The sequence below is a fragment of the Pseudonaja textilis genome, chromosome 1, assembly GCF_049901715.1.
Source record: "Pseudonaja textilis isolate UNSWEBS1 chromosome 1, rPseTex1.2, whole genome shotgun sequence".
Classification (NCBI taxonomy): Eukaryota; Metazoa; Chordata; class Lepidosauria; order Squamata; family Elapidae; genus Pseudonaja; species Pseudonaja textilis.
This window is the reverse complement of record NC_141990.1, coordinates 218,922,836-218,940,055: the sequence shown is the minus strand read 5'-3', so window position 1 is coordinate 218,940,055 and position 17,220 is coordinate 218,922,836. Positions and strand designations below refer to the sequence as shown.

The window sequence follows — 17,220 nt, the reverse complement described above, 5'->3', positions numbered from 1 at the left end:
ATTTTATCTGTATTCAACTTCCCAGAGCTACACATGTGGTTGGTTTGCACAAGACCTGTGACAACAAGGGTCCTTGATTCATCTTCTGCTATCATTAATCGGGATGTTTCCAGACTTTTAAGAAGGAGGACTATTGTTGGGAGGCATTTCTTTGGTGTCTCCTGGGTCTCTTCCTTTGAGATCTAGTGGGACAAATTCCTTACTCCTTCTCTAAATATTTTCAGAATGAAAGTGTCAGACATCCCTCACTGTCATGTTCTTGTAGTAGAGGACACTTAAAATTGTTAGGTGCATTCATGTGCGTTTGACTTGGGTACAGAATTCTAATTGTATCAAGAAAGTTCAACTCATGTTAAGTATCAAGAATATCAGACCTGCCATGCAAAACTCCAGATAGCCATTAGGGGAGCAGCAAAGACATACAGAAAAGTCTCACTGCAATTTTTACAGTCCAGCTACAATAGCAGGTGAGGATACAAGGTAGAATCAATAACACCTCCATTTGTTTCAGCTGATGAAGCCAGCTCCTCTTCATTCTAGCCAGAGGACACATGATCCTTGGACAAACCCAAGTTTTTTGGCATGGGGAGGAAAGCAAAAGAGACCCCTGCCCTTCAGAATTTCAGCTAACATTCCACCCTGTCAGTTCCAGGGACCCTTAATGCCTGGGAGCTTTTCAACCCCTTCCTCTTGTTCTCACTGGAACAAGCAGAAAGGCATTCTAAAGATGAAGAGACCACCAAGCATTACTTTCTGGCTGCAGTTCAACCAGTCTAACCAGTTTGCTGCTAAGGCTGCCACCTGGCCAGATTTTTGTTTGTTTGTTTTCCTTTCAAACCAAAGCTTGACTAGAGTTATTCAGAGAGATCAACCCAAAATATAGCCTCTTTGAGTGATTGCCTTTCTTGGTCTCCCTCTCGCATCCCCTAACAAGTGAGGCACAGCGTTCCCAAAGAAAGATCAGAGCTGAAATTTGATTTTTGGGATTACTAACACACAGTCATGGATATGCACCTGCCCAGTAATAAAACTAAAAATGTAAGATGACTTCCAATCTAATGTTGCAGGGTAAGATCCTGGCTACCCTATTTCAAGTGGTGTTTGCAATAATTTCAGAATCTATCAAACACACTTTATTTAACAGGGACTGCTTCCATCCTCTCTCTTCCCATTTCTAAATGGAAACCTAACCCCTGCTTTAATAAAGTAAGTGAACCAGACTGTTACTTGATGCCCCAATATGGTTTGTTTGTTTGTTTGGGCACTGCATGTGATGTGAACAAAGCATTGGTGAATTACTAACCCAGATTTAGCATATTGTGTGACCCTCACCTAAGTATTCCTTCAGTTTCCTCTTTAATAATATTATGCTACATCTCTTCCACATACTATTTCTTCCCCATTTTTGTCACTGGCCTGCCCTTCTTATCTTTCCCACATCATTATATATCTTTATGTGTGATTATTATATAATGAGAACTAGTCTGGGGTAGTGATTAAGGTACCAGGCTAGAAACCATGATACTATGAGCTCTGGTCATGTCTTAGGCACAACTGGGTGACCTTGGGCCAGTCACTTTCTCTCAGCCCTAGAAAGCAGACAATGGCAAAACACTTTCAAAATCTTGCCAAGAAACTGCAAGGACTTGCCCAAGAGTCAGAGACTGACTTGAAGGCAGGAAAAAAAAAAAACTCCACCCTATAGATAGTAGGTTAATCAGTGGCATATTTCTGAATATCGTCACTGGAAACAAAGATGGTCATTTCCCTTACAGCTTGTTTTTTAATTATCCATTAATGTCTTCTTAATAAGTAGTCATGTCTGTTAATATAGTGCACTGTTTGAAATGGACTTGCATGCTCATAAGACCTTTCTCTCTGGTATAAAAATGAAGCCGAGGAATTTTTCCGTAGCCTAATGTATGAGCAGTTGGCAATTGGCCATTAACAGTAATGGGCTAAGCCAGCAAACAAATCACTAGGTTATTTTTCTCTCTACACTTTCATTTGTAGTTATAAATCAGCACAGACAAATGTTATGCAAATTAATTTTGTGTGTTTCTCTTTTTGGAGTTATGATTAAATTGATTTGTTCCCTCACCTCACAAAATAGTGCTTTGGACTAAACTGTTAAGGTTTAGGTTTGATCTTGTTCTTGTCATTACACCTCAACTTAATGCGGAGTTCTCATCTCCAGTCTTCTCCAAAACCGACTTTCTTTATAACAAGAATGCTGGAACTCCTGTTAAATGATACTATTTTGTCCGTCCACACAAAAAAAATGGAACGTCCCCTTAGTCAATTTCTGGATTAATTCTATGTTCATCTCAGCAAAATAAATACTGTAGCCATGCAATCTCTTAAACCTACTGGTTTATTTCACAGCCACTTTGGCTACAATGAAACTATGTAATGCTTAAATTGATATAAAACTCCTTAGAACTTCCCAGAGTTCAACCTCGGGAAGGCCATAAGAATGTTTCTTTCTTCAAACTACTTGCAGTGATGGAGAGTAAGCAGAACCATCTTTTACGCACCTTAAGCAAACCTCCTTACTACTATGTCTTTTTTTTTTTTAACTTACACAGTTTTGTGAAGGACACTATTGTACAGAGAAGTTTTAAAATAACCAGTTTGGACACCGTGCAAGTTACACTCGTACAAATTACACTTGGATATACTCGTGTATATCCAGTCTGCTGTCTAAGTAGCTTAAAGATAGGAAAGAAGGAAAGTGGGTACTTTATTTCAAGATCCTACCCACCCCAAAAAACAAGAATTTTGAACCAGTTGGGAGAGGGACTAGGCAGGAGTGGGCTGCTACTGGTTTGGACCAGTTCGGGCGAACCCTTAGTTCTGGCGATCAGTTGGCCCCACCTACGCGCTCCTGCCCTAGTCTGTCCTATATTTCTGCGTTTTGCAGCCCAGCTGTTTTACTCACTGGGGCTGCTGTAGAAGGTATGTGTTAGAGCTGAAAATGGGAGATTTTCAAACACTGCTCACCAAACCAGTTCTTACACCGGTTGAATCCCACCAATGGGACTAGGTCAGATCTACTTATACTGCGGAATAAGATAGAAAAAGGCCAAGAGAGCACAAATATACAGAAACTAACAAAGCTCAAACCACCATTACTCCTCAAACTGCTTTCACAGAAGATGTGGCTGCAGTATCCTGCATGACTTTCCCTGATGGCTACGTGTGTCGGTGATAAAAACCATACTGGCTAAATGGAAAATCCACATGCAAAGGCAATGTATCTTTTTAGAAGCAGAGGCTGAGGTCTAATTGGAGCAAAAGCAATTGCTTTCATCGACTGCTAATCAGCTTTCAAGAAGCATTTATATATTTATGCAAAAGGCATGCCCAGGAAGACTTTCCTTGTTTCCAACATGCTGGAGCACACATTCTCTCCCCACACACACCCCTCCTTTCTTGTGGCTTCTGAAATCTTCCAGGTTTTAAAGCCAGAATCTCTGCCAAGGATCTTATGAACTAACCTTAAAGAAGTAAAGCTAAAACCCAGCAAATGAATTAGAGACCCTTCAGAGCATTACCATCCTTATATCATGCCTCCCAAAGTAGACCTTGGGTTTTTTGTTCGTTTGTTTTTTGCTTTTTTTTTTTTTTCCTGGAAGCTGCTGGTATTTCCATGCCGGGGCCCAAAAGGAATTAGAAGTTGGCCAATGCTTCCCCACTGTGACTTGCCAACAGATTCCAGGTTTAAGCTGTTTATATTTTCAGTAATTTATAACCCAGTTTATTTTTCAGTAATTTATAACCTAGTTTATTTATAACCAGATTGTATTTCTCAGGCATGTTATGCATGCCTCTGGTGCCCTCTTCAGGATACAGGGTAATGATCTACGGTATCCGTGGGAAAGAAATTTTGCATAAAAATACCACTTCTCTGTTTCTCATTGTACTGTCATGCCATAACAAGAGGGAAGGAGGGGGAGGGGGAGGGGAGAGGGGAGAGGGAGGGAGGGAGGGAGGAAAGAGAGAGAGAGAGATTCCGTGAAGCATTTGATTTATCTAAGAAAATGGTGGCTGAGCCTAAAAAGATACACTAATTTTAAGCAAGCAAAGAAACTGTTGAGGCATGATCATAATTGATTAAACTTGAATTGGGTTTCAGTTCTGTCTCTAAAATAAAATCTGGACAAGTTTGGGTATATTTGGAGCATGAAGCTGTGGTGGAACTTAAGGAGCCCAACAAATTTTAGGTGGTTAAGGTACCAGACTAAAAACTAGGAGATGGTGAGTTCTAGTCTCAATTTAGGCATGAAGCCAGCTGGACAGCATTGAGCTAGTCACTTTCTTTCTCAACCCTAGAAAGCAGGCCCTTCTGAAAGCTTGCCAAGAAAAATGCAGGGTCTAGTCTCGGCAGTTGCCAGGAAGCACCACTGACTACGAACATTTCTTCTCCATAAATATTTTCAAGTTCCACATCTTGGAATACTTCCAGGGTTATACATTTGAGATAAACTGGGATTGCAAATCCCAATATTCTCTATCTGAAGGGAAATTCAGATTAGCCAATTGCCTCAGAATTAAAGGGGTTGTACTTGCACCCTCTCATATCTGGAAGGTACCAGCCTGAGGAAGGTTGATCCAAAGATCAAATGCCCATGTGGGCATGGAAAGAAAGTTCTTTTGGAAATGAGCAACAAGCTTAGTGCCAACTGGGAAGTAGAAAGTGTTCAGAAATCTCTTTTGGTTATATAGGAGCCATGGTGGCGCAGTGGTTAGAGTACAGTACTGCAGGCTACTTCTGCCTTCACTTTGGCAGTTCAAATCCCACCAGGCTCAAGGTTGACTCACCTTCCATCCTTCCGATGTCGGTAACATGAGGACCCAGATTATTGGGGGCAATATGCTGACTCTGTAAACCGCTTAGAGAGGGCTGCAAAGCATTGTGAAGCAGTATATAAGTCCAAGCGCTATAGTGCTACTGCTATAGTGCTATATGTGATACAGAAAGCCATGTTTCTACTCTTCTTCCCTGTTACCAGCCCTTGCCCCTCTCCCCTGTTCTAGTAATAGACATGGTCAGTGCAGGATTCCATAAACTCTGGGAGTTAAGATTCATTTAAATTGAGAACCAAAAATAACCCTCTTTTGCTTTAAGAGCCATATTAAAGGTCATAAGTTAGCTAAGTATAGCTGTCACCAAGTTGCTCCTATATATAAACCACCCTGGAGCTCTGAAAACGACCATCTATTAAAGAGATCGTATTGGCAGGGATCAGGTACAAAACTTAAGAGGTAGGATGCATTTTTTCCTCTGGAATTTGCTGCCACAGAAGCATGGGGGAAACAACCAATGTTGTAGTAGAATTGCTTTCCAGGGAAAAATATAATAAAACAAATGCCTGGACAAGAAACAGCTGCCAGCTGGACTGTGAAACTCAGAAAAGTAAAATTCCTTTTAAGTGGTAATGGATTTTTAGTGATCAAATACTGGGAATTAACAAGAGGCTGGTATCAGCAATTTGTCTGCTTTGAAACCTCTTGGCCAGCCAGTAAACCAAAGTCAGAATAGGGGCAGGTAATTCTGTCAAGTTAATTTGTTACAATTTTATTACTTAACTTTCTCTCCCTTCCTCACTCCCTCCTTCTTCCCTCTCCCTCTCTCTTTCCCCCTCCCTCCCTCCCTCCCTCTCTCTCTTTCTCACACACACACACATAAATTAATGCAGTTTTCCATAGATTTTTCCTAACATAACTTTCATGCATGCATTTGGCTTTAATTGCATATATTTTTCCAATATTAGAATGCTTCTCTTTTTTTGCATACTTTTATCTAATACACAATTGAGAGAGCTCTTTTTTTCAGATGCGATCCATGTTAAACGTTTGCTATTTGCGTGCATTTCAGGCTTATTTTGGGAGATCTAAATAATAAATATTGACCAAAAAATTTCTGATGGTCCAAATGTTTTAATCCCTTTTGTCTGAATATACACTTCTAGGCAATGTTGATAAAAATGATCATTACTCCTGCTAACAGTAAATTCAGCTGGGAAATATCCATTGGAGCCAAAATATGATGGGAACTCCAGAGCTGACCTCTGGATGCGTGACTCTATCCTGAAGGGAATCTATCCATGATCTAGGGGTGTCTTCCAAGGTCACAGCTACTGCTGGATGGGATCCTTTGCCAACTTCAGTTAGATCACCAGGTGTAAGCCTTCCTGAACCAGGAGGACCATGAAGTAGTAATTCCCTCTCTCATTGCCATTTGTTTCGGCTATTGCAGTACATTTTAACATGGTGCTGCCTTTAATGACAACTCAGAAATTATACTTGGTGCAAAATGCAGTAAGTCCCACATGTTAGTTGCCATTTGATGCCATAAGGCACAGTTTGCTTGTCCAATGGGCAAGGACCGTCTCCTTCAACCGAAAGCAAGCCATCCAAAATAGATAAGGTCAATGCCTGGATCTTTGCTGATAAACATCTCCAGGGCCTCCACACAGCAGGCTACTATATGTACTGGATTTGCATAATGCGATTCTTCTCTGAAACACCCCTTCTCCCCAATAATTGGCCTTTAAAATGGAAGAATTCTCATTACAAATTTAGCAAGGAAGTTCTGGTTTAACTTCATCTTAAAATTATTTAAGTTCATCTTCCCCTTCCCTCCCCCCCGCCTTTTTTTAGGGCTAAAATGGGCAAGATTAGAAATAAAGAGTTGATGATCAAAATGGGTCCATCACAGTAACAATGCACAGATATCAATTATGGAAATGAATGAATTTCAGTGTATTACATTATATGGATAGGAGGAAAAGACCTATAGCTAAGATTGGTATGCTGTATATATGTCCTGAGTCTTACAGTTGTCTTTAATTTAAATAGTATACAATAGTCTAAACTATATTTATTGTCTAAAATATTTGTCTAAACCAGAGGTCTTCAAACTTGGCAACTTTAGGACTTGTGGACTTCAACTCCTAGAATTCAGACTTCCTAAGTCTTAAAGTAGCCAAGTTTGGGGATCCCTGGTCTAAACTATATCTCCCAAAAATTCTGTAATCAAAACTGAGTGCATAATTCTCTGTCTGTGAGGCTTCATCTGTGGGTTTGAATGAGTTCCAGTGGTCACATAGCCACTATTTGAAGTTACAGCAGCATTGAAAAAAATTATTTATGGACCGATCCTCACACTTACAATTATTATAGCATTGCCACATTCACATGATCAAAATTAGATTGCTCAGCAGTCTGAATATTTATGACAATTGCAGTATTTCAAAATCATGTAATCACCATTTGGAATCCAATACACTGATACAGTAAACATGGTGAAAAGCCCAAACACAACTTGAAAATGTTCTTTCTCTTTTTTTTCCCATCTAGAAAGGGAATCCCGGGAGCATGAAGAACCAACCACTTCTGAGATGGCTGAGGAGACCTATTCATCCAAAATATACAGAAACAAGGGGCTTGGGCGCTACTCTGAGCTAAAGGCAGAAGCAGTGAAGAAAGACCGCAAGAAGAAATTGTCCTTATCTAAGATTGTGGGTGGGGCAGAAAATACTGCACACCCTCGAGTTGCTGCTCCGGAACTAAGACCAGAATTCGAATTGGTAAGAGCCATCCTTCCTAAGACTTCTAAGTCTTCCTTTCTCTATATCTTTCTGTCTTGCTTTTCTCCCTCTCATATTCCTGCCAACTTTACTCTGAGTGGAGGCCATTACCCAGAAGAGCTTGGAATACTATGAGGCAGACATAGAGTTTGTGGACATTCAGCGGGACAGCATTAAAAGCTCAACATGGAGTGGGAAAACAATAATCAGAACTGTTTGGGGGGCAGTATTGTTCAACATTTTTATTAATTACATGGATAAGAGCCAATTTGGTCTAGTGGTTCCAGGCTTGAAACTAAGAAAAGTTTCTCCTGGGAGGTCTATGAGTTCTAGTGTGGCCTTCAGTATAAAAGCCAAGTGGGTGACTTTGGGCCAGTCATTCTCTCTCAGCCCAAGAAGAGGAATGGGTATTATTTCTAAAAAATAATAAAGGATAAATAAATAAATAAATAAATAAATAAATAAATAAATTAATAATAGGATTGGTGAGCTGCTTAACAAATATTTGGAGGAGAACATTGGAAGTAACTTTATGGCCAATACTCGGATGTCAGAACAAGATTTCAGTGTAATTTGGTTAAGTGAGAAAACTGGGCTGGGAAGAACATGAAGTCTGTTAACAAGGTCAAATGTAAGTTATTATACTTAGAGAGAGAAAATACAGTATGCATTTACAAGATAGGAGACTCATAGCTTGGAAACATTACATGTGAGAAGGACATGGTTGTGGCAGTTGACAACAAGCTATTGAATCAGAAGTACATGGTTCTATTGTCTCCTGGTATTTTCACAAAAAGATAGGGATTTATTTTGTTTGTTTGTTTCATTTTTGTCAATTTGCTTGCATTGTTTCAATTGGCTTAAGTTGGGGAACAAACCAGGATTCTAACAAACACCATACATCTATTTTCCTATCAAACCTACCAAATTTCAGATAAAAATCCCCATTTTACAGACCCATGTCAATCTGAGAGCTTTCTTTTTCTCTTGCTTTTTCCAGTAGCCTTTCTATGATCTGGACAGGCACTATCAGAAAGTTTCTGCAATTTTGTTCCTATTAAAAATCTCGAAATGTGAATTCGGTTTGGATTTTCATTCAGAGAAATTTGTTTGGATCTTCAGGTTTTCATAACTTAAACCAGTAGGCTTTCTGGATCACGTTTATAGTAGTCATGTAAGAGGGAGTCTCGTTCTGCTTTCATGTGCCAAAGGAACAATCATCATTTTTCAAGAAATGTGGAGAAGGTAAAAGAGCAATTGGTGTGTTGTGGTTAGGAGGGCCTTTGCACAGTTCATCTTGTGCACCAGCTGTGCCTTTTATTTGATCAGGAGACCTTTCAGACTGTTACTCATGCCTTGGTCACTTCACATTGGATTAATGCAATGTGCTTAACATGGGGCTGCCTTTGAAGATCACTTGGAAGTTACAGCTGGTTCAAACTGCAGTGGCGTTTTAAGCATTAATGTGCTCAATGTGCTCCTGTGTCACTGCTGCCATGGGAGCTGCACCAGCTGCCAGTTAGTTTCCAAGTGTAATTCAAGGTGCTGGTTATTACCTATAGATAGAGCTTGGATACCTGAGAGATAGCTTATCTCCAATTGTTTCTGCCCACCAAGTATGTTCCAGCAGAGTGAGGGCACTCCAGGTCCCCTCCGCTAATTATTGCCATGTTATGGGACCTAGGAAGCCTCTCTTCTCTATTGCAGCCCCCAAACAGAATCCCTCCCCCCCCCAGATAAAGATGGCACCCTCTTTCCAAGGGGTTCTGGAAAGCTTTAAAAACCTGGTTTTGGTCCCAAGCCTGACATTTATTATTTGTTCAATGCCCTCTCTTTTGTTTTATTCATCTTGCTGTTTATCAGATCATTTCAGTCTGTCTGATTTTATGTTTTTAGCTGATTTGTTTGTTTTTCAGTTTTGTAAAAAGTGGCCCAGAGTCCACTGACATTGGGTGGCCAATATGTTTACATAAATAAACACTCAGGTAATAGCAATAGCACTTAGACTTATATACTGCTTTATTGTGCTTTATAGCCCTCTCTAAGCGGTTTACAGAGTCAGCATATTGCCCCCAACAATCTGGGTCCTCATTTTACCCACCTTGGAAAGATGAAAGGCTGAGTCAACCTTGAGCCTGGTGAGATTTGAACTGCCAAATTGTAGGCAGCTGGCTGCAGAAGTAGCTTGCAGTACTGCACTCTAACCACTGCGCCACAGAGGCTCCTGAGCCATTGTCAAGATTGGTGTCCCTATGAATACACTCTGGTTAATCTGACCCTAAATCAGAAGCTCTGTGTTCATCCACTTTGGGCTTGAGTTTCTTGGTATTTCTTAACCAACCTTTCTGTGGTTGCGTCTCTTTCTTCAGGGCCCTTGCCGTCGGCAAATGGAGGCATCGTTACAGGAGCTCAAATCTAGTCAGCGAATGATCCCTCGAGCTGTTCATCTTCCCAACTGTGACAGGAAAGGTTTCTACAAAAGGAAACAGGTATTATTTCCAGCTGGATTCCAAATAAACATGTAAGCTTTGCAGATAAGGAGCAGGGACAAATTTGCACTCATTTTTCATTGTCAGTTCAGACACCAGATCTGAGTTTCCACCAATGGAAAACCTCTTGTCCTACCACCATTTTGGAGTTTTGAATTACAAGCCATAGCTGAGAGAGAAGTTAAATTTGTTCAGTTGAAGGAAGGCTATAGAAGCCCCACAAAATGATAGGGAGAAGGCTACATTTTAGATCCAGAATCACTACAAATATTGTATATGCATGGTTCCAGATAGGATATCCTTTCCCCTGTGTTAGAGGAGTGCACTTCATAGCCTTCTCAGGAGTGCACTCCATTTCAGGAGTGCACTGCATAGCCTTCTCCTGCACCCCAAATAAATCAATGTCTGGCCTTGGGGTAATATTCTATAAAATCAGTCCTGCTGAGCAAAGTAAAGAGCTGGATTTATATTTCTGTCCTCCTCTCCCGATAGCTTGATGATAAGTTCAGGTTAGTTCCATGCAAGATGAATCAGGTGTTAGAAATGGCAGCCCGGCTATCCTCCTGCTCACTATTGATCCTTTTCCTTCCCCTCTTTAGTGCAAACCATCTCGGGGCCGAAAACGTGGCCTGTGCTGGTGTGTGGACAAGTATGGATTGAAGCTGCCAGGAACTGATTATGTAGCTGGAGACCTGCAGTGTCACAACTTTGACAGCGGAAACACAGAATGAAGATCCCCGGCTGCCTCTCTCTGCCAGAGCCTTTCCCCACCCATCACCCACCCACACCTCACGATGCCCCCAAAGACTGATTCCTTTCATCTCATTTAAGAAACTGTGGACCTCGGAATCTACAGTGTATGTCATCAGCTTCTCTCAGTGGCAATGACAGGGACTGAAGGAGAAATGGCAACCCATTAAGGCGGAAGGGAAGGGAAGGGAAGGGAAGGGAAGGGAAGGGAAGGGAAGGGAAGGGAAGGAAGGAAGGAAGGAAGGAAGGAAGGAAGGAAGGAAGGAAGGAAGGAAGGAAGGAAGGGAGATGACCATGATGACCACCTCCATGGGACAGGGCCATCAAGAAGCTCATAGGCCACCATGATTGCCCTTGACTCTAGCCCGCCACCCAGAGAAGCACTGACCAGGAAGCTGTCAGAGGCACTTGAATAATGATTTCTTTTCTCCTTTCTTTGAGATTACAATTTAAAGCTTTTCCAGTTTAAAAAAAAGTACTTAGTTTAAACAAACAACCCTTAGGACAAGCAGGCCTCTTGTTATCTATTATCTATTTGGGCATGTTTTCCTTTCTTTCTTCTTTTTTAAAAAATATGTTCATTTCTGGAACCTCTTCTCTCTTTTCCCTAACAAGGACTAAAAGCCTGTCAGTGCCCTTGCCCTCTATGACTTCCCTTTTATTAAAAAAGCAAAAGGTCAGATGACAGCAGAATCCTACAGTGGGATGAAGCAAAATTAAGAATTAAAAACTTACTGTTCTCAGTGGGTTTCTTTCCCAGGACAGCAAAAGGGTTCAACCTGATTATTTAAAATGTCTTGTACAGTCTTTTCCTATGTAAATACAGATGTGCACACAGATGTTTACTCTTCGTTCTCGATTGAACAATTTCCCATTTCCTTACATGCAAAGCCCTTTGATTTTAATTGTGCACGAAGGCCAGGCAACTTGTTCAGGGCTACTTGCATAAGTCAAAGGTCTTCAGAGTTGTGTATTTGCAGGAAAAGTGTCCAAGTTGAAACATGGCTTGTCAGAGATCTTGCAGGCACTTAAAGCCTGAAATGTTTGTTGCTTCTATAAATACACCTGTGGATTTCCACATTCTGACAGGCTAAAATAGTAAGATCCCTTTGATTTTTTTGATTTTTTTTTACTCTGGAAGGACACCTGATTCTTCACTATGATATCCCAAATGTCCTTTACAATGAAAATTCCAAGAGGCTGGTTGATGATTCATAAAATTACACATACTAGAAATATAAACATGATCTGTAATAAGGTAAATGTTTTACCATTTCCCCATATCTACAACATTTAGAGAAATCTCTGTAGGCAGAGGCCTCTACTATTTCAAAGCCTACTTGAGTGACTGGCTGAAAAGAAGTTATCCTTTTTCCCCTCTGTCTCTCTCTCTCCTGACAGAATTCGGCATCTCTAACAGCTGCTTAGAAAGCAGAAATTCAACAGTGATGATTTGATCTACTATACTAATGTGTTATTTGTCCTGGGGAGAGGCTGTATCTATTTAATTTTTGACAGTGCCCCACTTTGAAAAACCTAGGGACCCTGTCAGGAAAGGGAGAGAAACCAAACCCATACAACCACTTGCAGAGACCATTGATTCAACAGCTTTGGCATTCAGGCTTGGGCAGACCACTAAAGCCGTTTAATTTTTTTGTAACTATAATTGTTGCTTTAATCCTTTGTTATGTTTTCATGGACACTGCCAATAACAAGGTTGTTGTTTTTTTCCCAATGCCCATAATAATGAATGAAAGGCAAGGCAACAACAAGAAAGAACAGCTCCCATTCTGATTGTGGGATGAATCCTTGAAATAGCAGCCAGCAAGAAATATTGGCCTGCCATGATCTGATTAGCCAATATAAAACAGTCCTGAATATATTTCCCTTCCAAGAGAGGACTCTAAAGGACTTGGGGATCTTGCTGGAGCTGACTGCAAGCACTTCCAAGCCAAGTACTGATCAGAAGCATGGAGAAAAAAAAGCTGGCTTCCTGGGAGCAGGAACAGCAAGCCCATGACTGTCCAGCATCCAGAAAGGATGCTACTGATGGAAGAACCAGAAGGACACCCGTGATGCACAAAACTCACAGCTAACACAGATGAAAGGAAATAAGAAATCCTCCTGACAGGATTGGCTATTGCATCCAAGTGACTGTGGTGGGTTTTGCTCTTCGGCTCCTCTCTTTTCATTACTAATATTCAAGTAGGTTCCAAAACTACATTGGAAAGCTAATGAATATCTGGCATTAGCAGGGATATGGGAATTGGCCAAAAAAAAAAAAAATGGGATATTTGGCCTCACTATGAAAGCAGAAGGTAGATGGGCAAAATCCTCTCCTTATAAGGACGGATGCAAACATTTTATTCCTTCAGTAGGTATACATGTTTGAAGTCTGATTATTTTTTGGTTACTATCAATCATGAAAGAAAAATTCAGCTCTATCCATTTGTCCTACGTCTTGATATCTGATCCAATTATTCGTTATTTCCAGAAATTGTCACCTCTAAGTGCTCCATCTGTCATCTTCCCTGGGCTTTGGCAGCAGTGATTTCATAGCTATTCTTCTAAGAGTTGAGGCTCAGCCTACCATGAGCTTTCATCCAAACAAATGGTTTAACTGTACTTTTGATTGAAATATTTGCTACTGTGACAGCTGGATCCAAGTACTTTTCCCCTTCCCATCCTGCTTTAGGAAGAGAGTAATATACCTAAGTTTACTATCTGCATTGGGCTGGTAGCTGGTTGAATTGTTTATGTCCTCTTCTGTTCTAAGAAAGCCCTGAAGTATTCTGCTGGCTCTATAATTAGTCAAAAGCCTAAACCTTCCTTTCAAATTCTATGATAGATAAGATGCTAGAGACCACTAATGCTATTTAATGACAGTGTAGTTCCTTCATAAATTCTGTGCCAGCTTCTCCAACTTGACAATTCTTAAAAGTGTTGGGACAGCGATCCTCAAAATCCCCAGGGAAAAGTTCTTCTGTTAGGATGGTGTCAATGGCATCAAGTAGGAGAAGCTTGGTCTACATAATAAATCCAGAAATTGTATGAATGGACTTCTCCATCCTAAGTATATGATCCATGAAAATAGTACATATCAATGTGATGGTGAAAGGAGGAAGAAGCTGTGCTGTTGGCAACTCAACACACTTTTTTAGCCAGCCTCTGTGGTAACTTATGCCCGAGCAAGAGATTTGTGTGTGATTTACATTTTTTTTTGTCAAATCTTCTATGAATAGGAGCTGGGAAGAGTTAGATCGAACCCCCATCAATCACTGCTAAACCACAGACTTCTCAAGCCCTGAGGATGAAATTTCTTCTCCAACAATAGTCAAATGGCAGCCATGGGTCTCTTTGGAAAAATGGCCAGCTTTCCCAGCTGGGGTGGCCTAATATTGTGAAAAAATAATTTGTCTTAGAATTCCTTCAAATGACCAATCCCTGCCATGATTATTGCTATCTTTACTCTGGGCCTGACATTTCCAGGACAAGTTCATTTAGAAAACTCCTTTGTCTTCCATCCATTATGACTAGACTAGACAAGATAAGAGGAACAGAATGGTTCTTCTCATGTATCTGCTAACTTCTGATGTTTGATGGTGGAGGCTGAGATTGGTCCCCTTTCAAATGAAACTGACCCTGCCTAAGGATGGGTTGGAGCCTCTTTATTTTCTATAGGGCAGGGACTTTTCTAACAAAAGCATTTGTCTCATGATTGTTTTAAGAGAGAGAAAGCCTGAGGATTCCAAAATCAACACCCCTTTCTGTAAAGCTAGCATTAAAGAAGAGAAGGTGAGGTACATATACATGCTATCTGCCTAGTACATAAAGTGGAAGGAGATGTACTAGGCACATAAGAAAAGTAAGTGAGGCAAAGTTACAGATCATGCTGAGTTTCTATTACTGTAATTATTTTTTTCTTAGCTCTTTCCAAAGTATCTTGACAGCATTAGCTTTCTAAGAGTGTCCAGAATTCTACTATATGACTAAATTTCCTAAGGTTCCTAGAAAGAAAAATAATCATTGTTAGAAAGAAAAATTATTGCTAAGTGTCCGTCTGAGATACAATTCATCCTAAATTACCTAAGACGAAAGAATGTATCTGAAACTCTTCTTCCTTCACTCCCTGGACTAGTTTTAACTCAAACCATGTTATTTCCTCCTCCCCAACAATATGTATCTGTTGTTTCCTGACACTTGAAAACATTACCCTGCATAGAAAATGCTAGCCTTTCTTCCTCAGTAAACAGGCTTGAGGAAGGTCACTGGTCTTCCTATCTGTGAAACACATAAGACAAACTTTACAGTCAAGGGAGGTGACTTGAAGGAATAATTGCCCCATATAGCTGTTCCTTTGTCAGTCCCAATGCAATATTTCTGCCACGACTGTCTCAGAAAGTCATTGACTGCCTCCAAGGATAATCCCTTCATCTTATTATTTGGCTGACAGAGACAACAAAGAGAAACCAAGTCAAGTACATTAGCTATAGTAGAACCTCTCTTACATTTGTATTGTTTAATCTTGACTTAAATAGCCCAGAGGATAGGTAAACATTGTAGACTTCAACCCGTAGAAGTTACTCTTTCTCCACTATTCATCTTCTTTACCTTCAAGTCCAGCCAGTTGGAAAAAGATGAAATTGCTTCGGGCAGTTGGTTCTGGATAAAGGCCATCTTTCTTTCTTTCCTTCAAAGAAGAGGTCTTTCTAGGTTTCCTACCCAAGTCCAAAATAGTTTGTTCAACCCTGCCCTAAGCAGAGGAAAAGGGAAGCAAGTCACTTTGGCCAACAACCCCTGCTGCTTTGAATCCCATCTTTATTCTTGACCAAAGGGAGAAAGCTCCCCTGATTACTTTTCCCCCAGTAAATGACCCTCCTCCCATCAGAGGAGCGAATCACAGTGAGAGGAGGTAAGAAAAATGATTTAAAAAAGACAAAGCAGTGGGGGAAACTCCCTTCAGAAGTATAAAGAATGGAAGTGCAAAGGAGGCTTCGGAGGCACCAAAGCTAGTAAATTCTGAACTCCAAGAGCATCATCAGCCAGTTGGGATTAGGAGCACAGCTAGACCGCTAATGAGCCTTCTCCAACCTGAAGAATCTCCAGGTGTGTCTTAACACTCTCCAAATCCTAAGCCACCGCAGCCAGACATTAGGGTTTCAATGCATCTGGAAAGTACCAGGTCAAAAGAAGACTTCTCTAGAGAGTCACACTGCAGCTGATAATATTCTAAGACAGGCAGCTTCTAGAATAGCCCAAACCTATTTGCAGCCAGAGATCCTTTGTCAGTGCTATGGTGGACAGTTGTATTTTGAAACCACTAGTTCAAAGAGGAGGACTGCACTATTTCTCCACTTCATCCCTCTCTCCTTCCTTCTTTCACTTTTAACAGAGCCTAGATAACTTACGCAGCTAGCCAGTCATCCCAATTCCCAGTCCCCCACTTCTTGTTAGGAGCTGCTTGGTTAATGCCCCAAAACTTGAGTCCTTCCATTTCCAACCTTGCCCCACTTTAAGCCCTTCCAATGCAATGATTACACCCCACGATAGCACAGTGAACAGACAAGATTCCGAGATTCCTGCCTGGTTTTGGTTTTGTTTTTCATTACACCATTTATTCACTACACATTTTACAGTAGTTTTTTATAGCTTTACATACATACATACATACCTTAGTTCTGTGGCTGTTTTGTTTTTGTTTTCCTTTTTGCAGTAAACAAGAATATTCATACTCTTACCAGTGGGGGGAAAATGCAGTTTGTGAAAAAATAAAATCTGACAATGGATGAGGAGTGTAATGCTCTGTTTAGCATTTTGTACTTAAAAAAAAAAAGAATCTCACATTTTATTAAAAGGTGAAGATTGCTGTATACTATTTATTCAAGTTATAATTTATGTTACTCTTTGATCTTTGTCTTTTCTTATGACAAAGCATTTATTTAATAAAGTTATGCATTCAGTTAAGTCTGTGTGCATGGCCTAAAACAAGTCTCTGTGTTCAGTATACGCTGGATTAAAACTGGCCAGCCTGCTATTAAGCGAGCCAATGGAGAATCTTTTGACTTTCTTTGAAACTACCAAAGTATTAAATGAACATGGACAAAAGACTTACATTGACATGGAGATGGATCAAAGACCTATTATTACACAAGCCTTGGAGAATATAGGGCACTTCATGGAATAGCTGGGCATCTGTATTATCCTTAATTCATCAGGGTTCCCCACTGTTTACATCAATTTTCTGCTAAGAGTCAATAGCTTTCACTTTTTCATGGGAGAGAAGATAAGAGTTTGGAGTATCATTAGGTCAAAGTCAAATCTACACGATAATGACACCAGACATTGTGAATCAAAATTATTCCTACCTAGATCACGAAAACATTTGT

The 17,220-nt window shown here is 40.4% G+C and overlaps 1 protein-coding gene across 1 annotated transcript in view; it reads left to right on the top strand.

Moving 5' to 3' along the window:
* The window catches only part of IGFBP5 (insulin like growth factor binding protein 5), a 40,198-nt gene extending 23,379 nt beyond the window's left edge, over positions 1–16,819 (top strand). The window contains exons 2-4 of the mRNA XM_026708119.2: positions 7,366–7,595; positions 9,965–10,084; positions 10,684–16,819. Of these exons, the coding sequence (XP_026563904.1) occupies positions 7,366–7,595; positions 9,965–10,084; positions 10,684–10,815 (482 nt within the window). The 3' untranslated portion in view covers positions 10,816–16,819. The remainder of the gene's footprint in view (positions 1–7,365; positions 7,596–9,964; positions 10,085–10,683) is intronic.
* Positions 16,820–17,220: the final 401 nt, after the last annotated feature.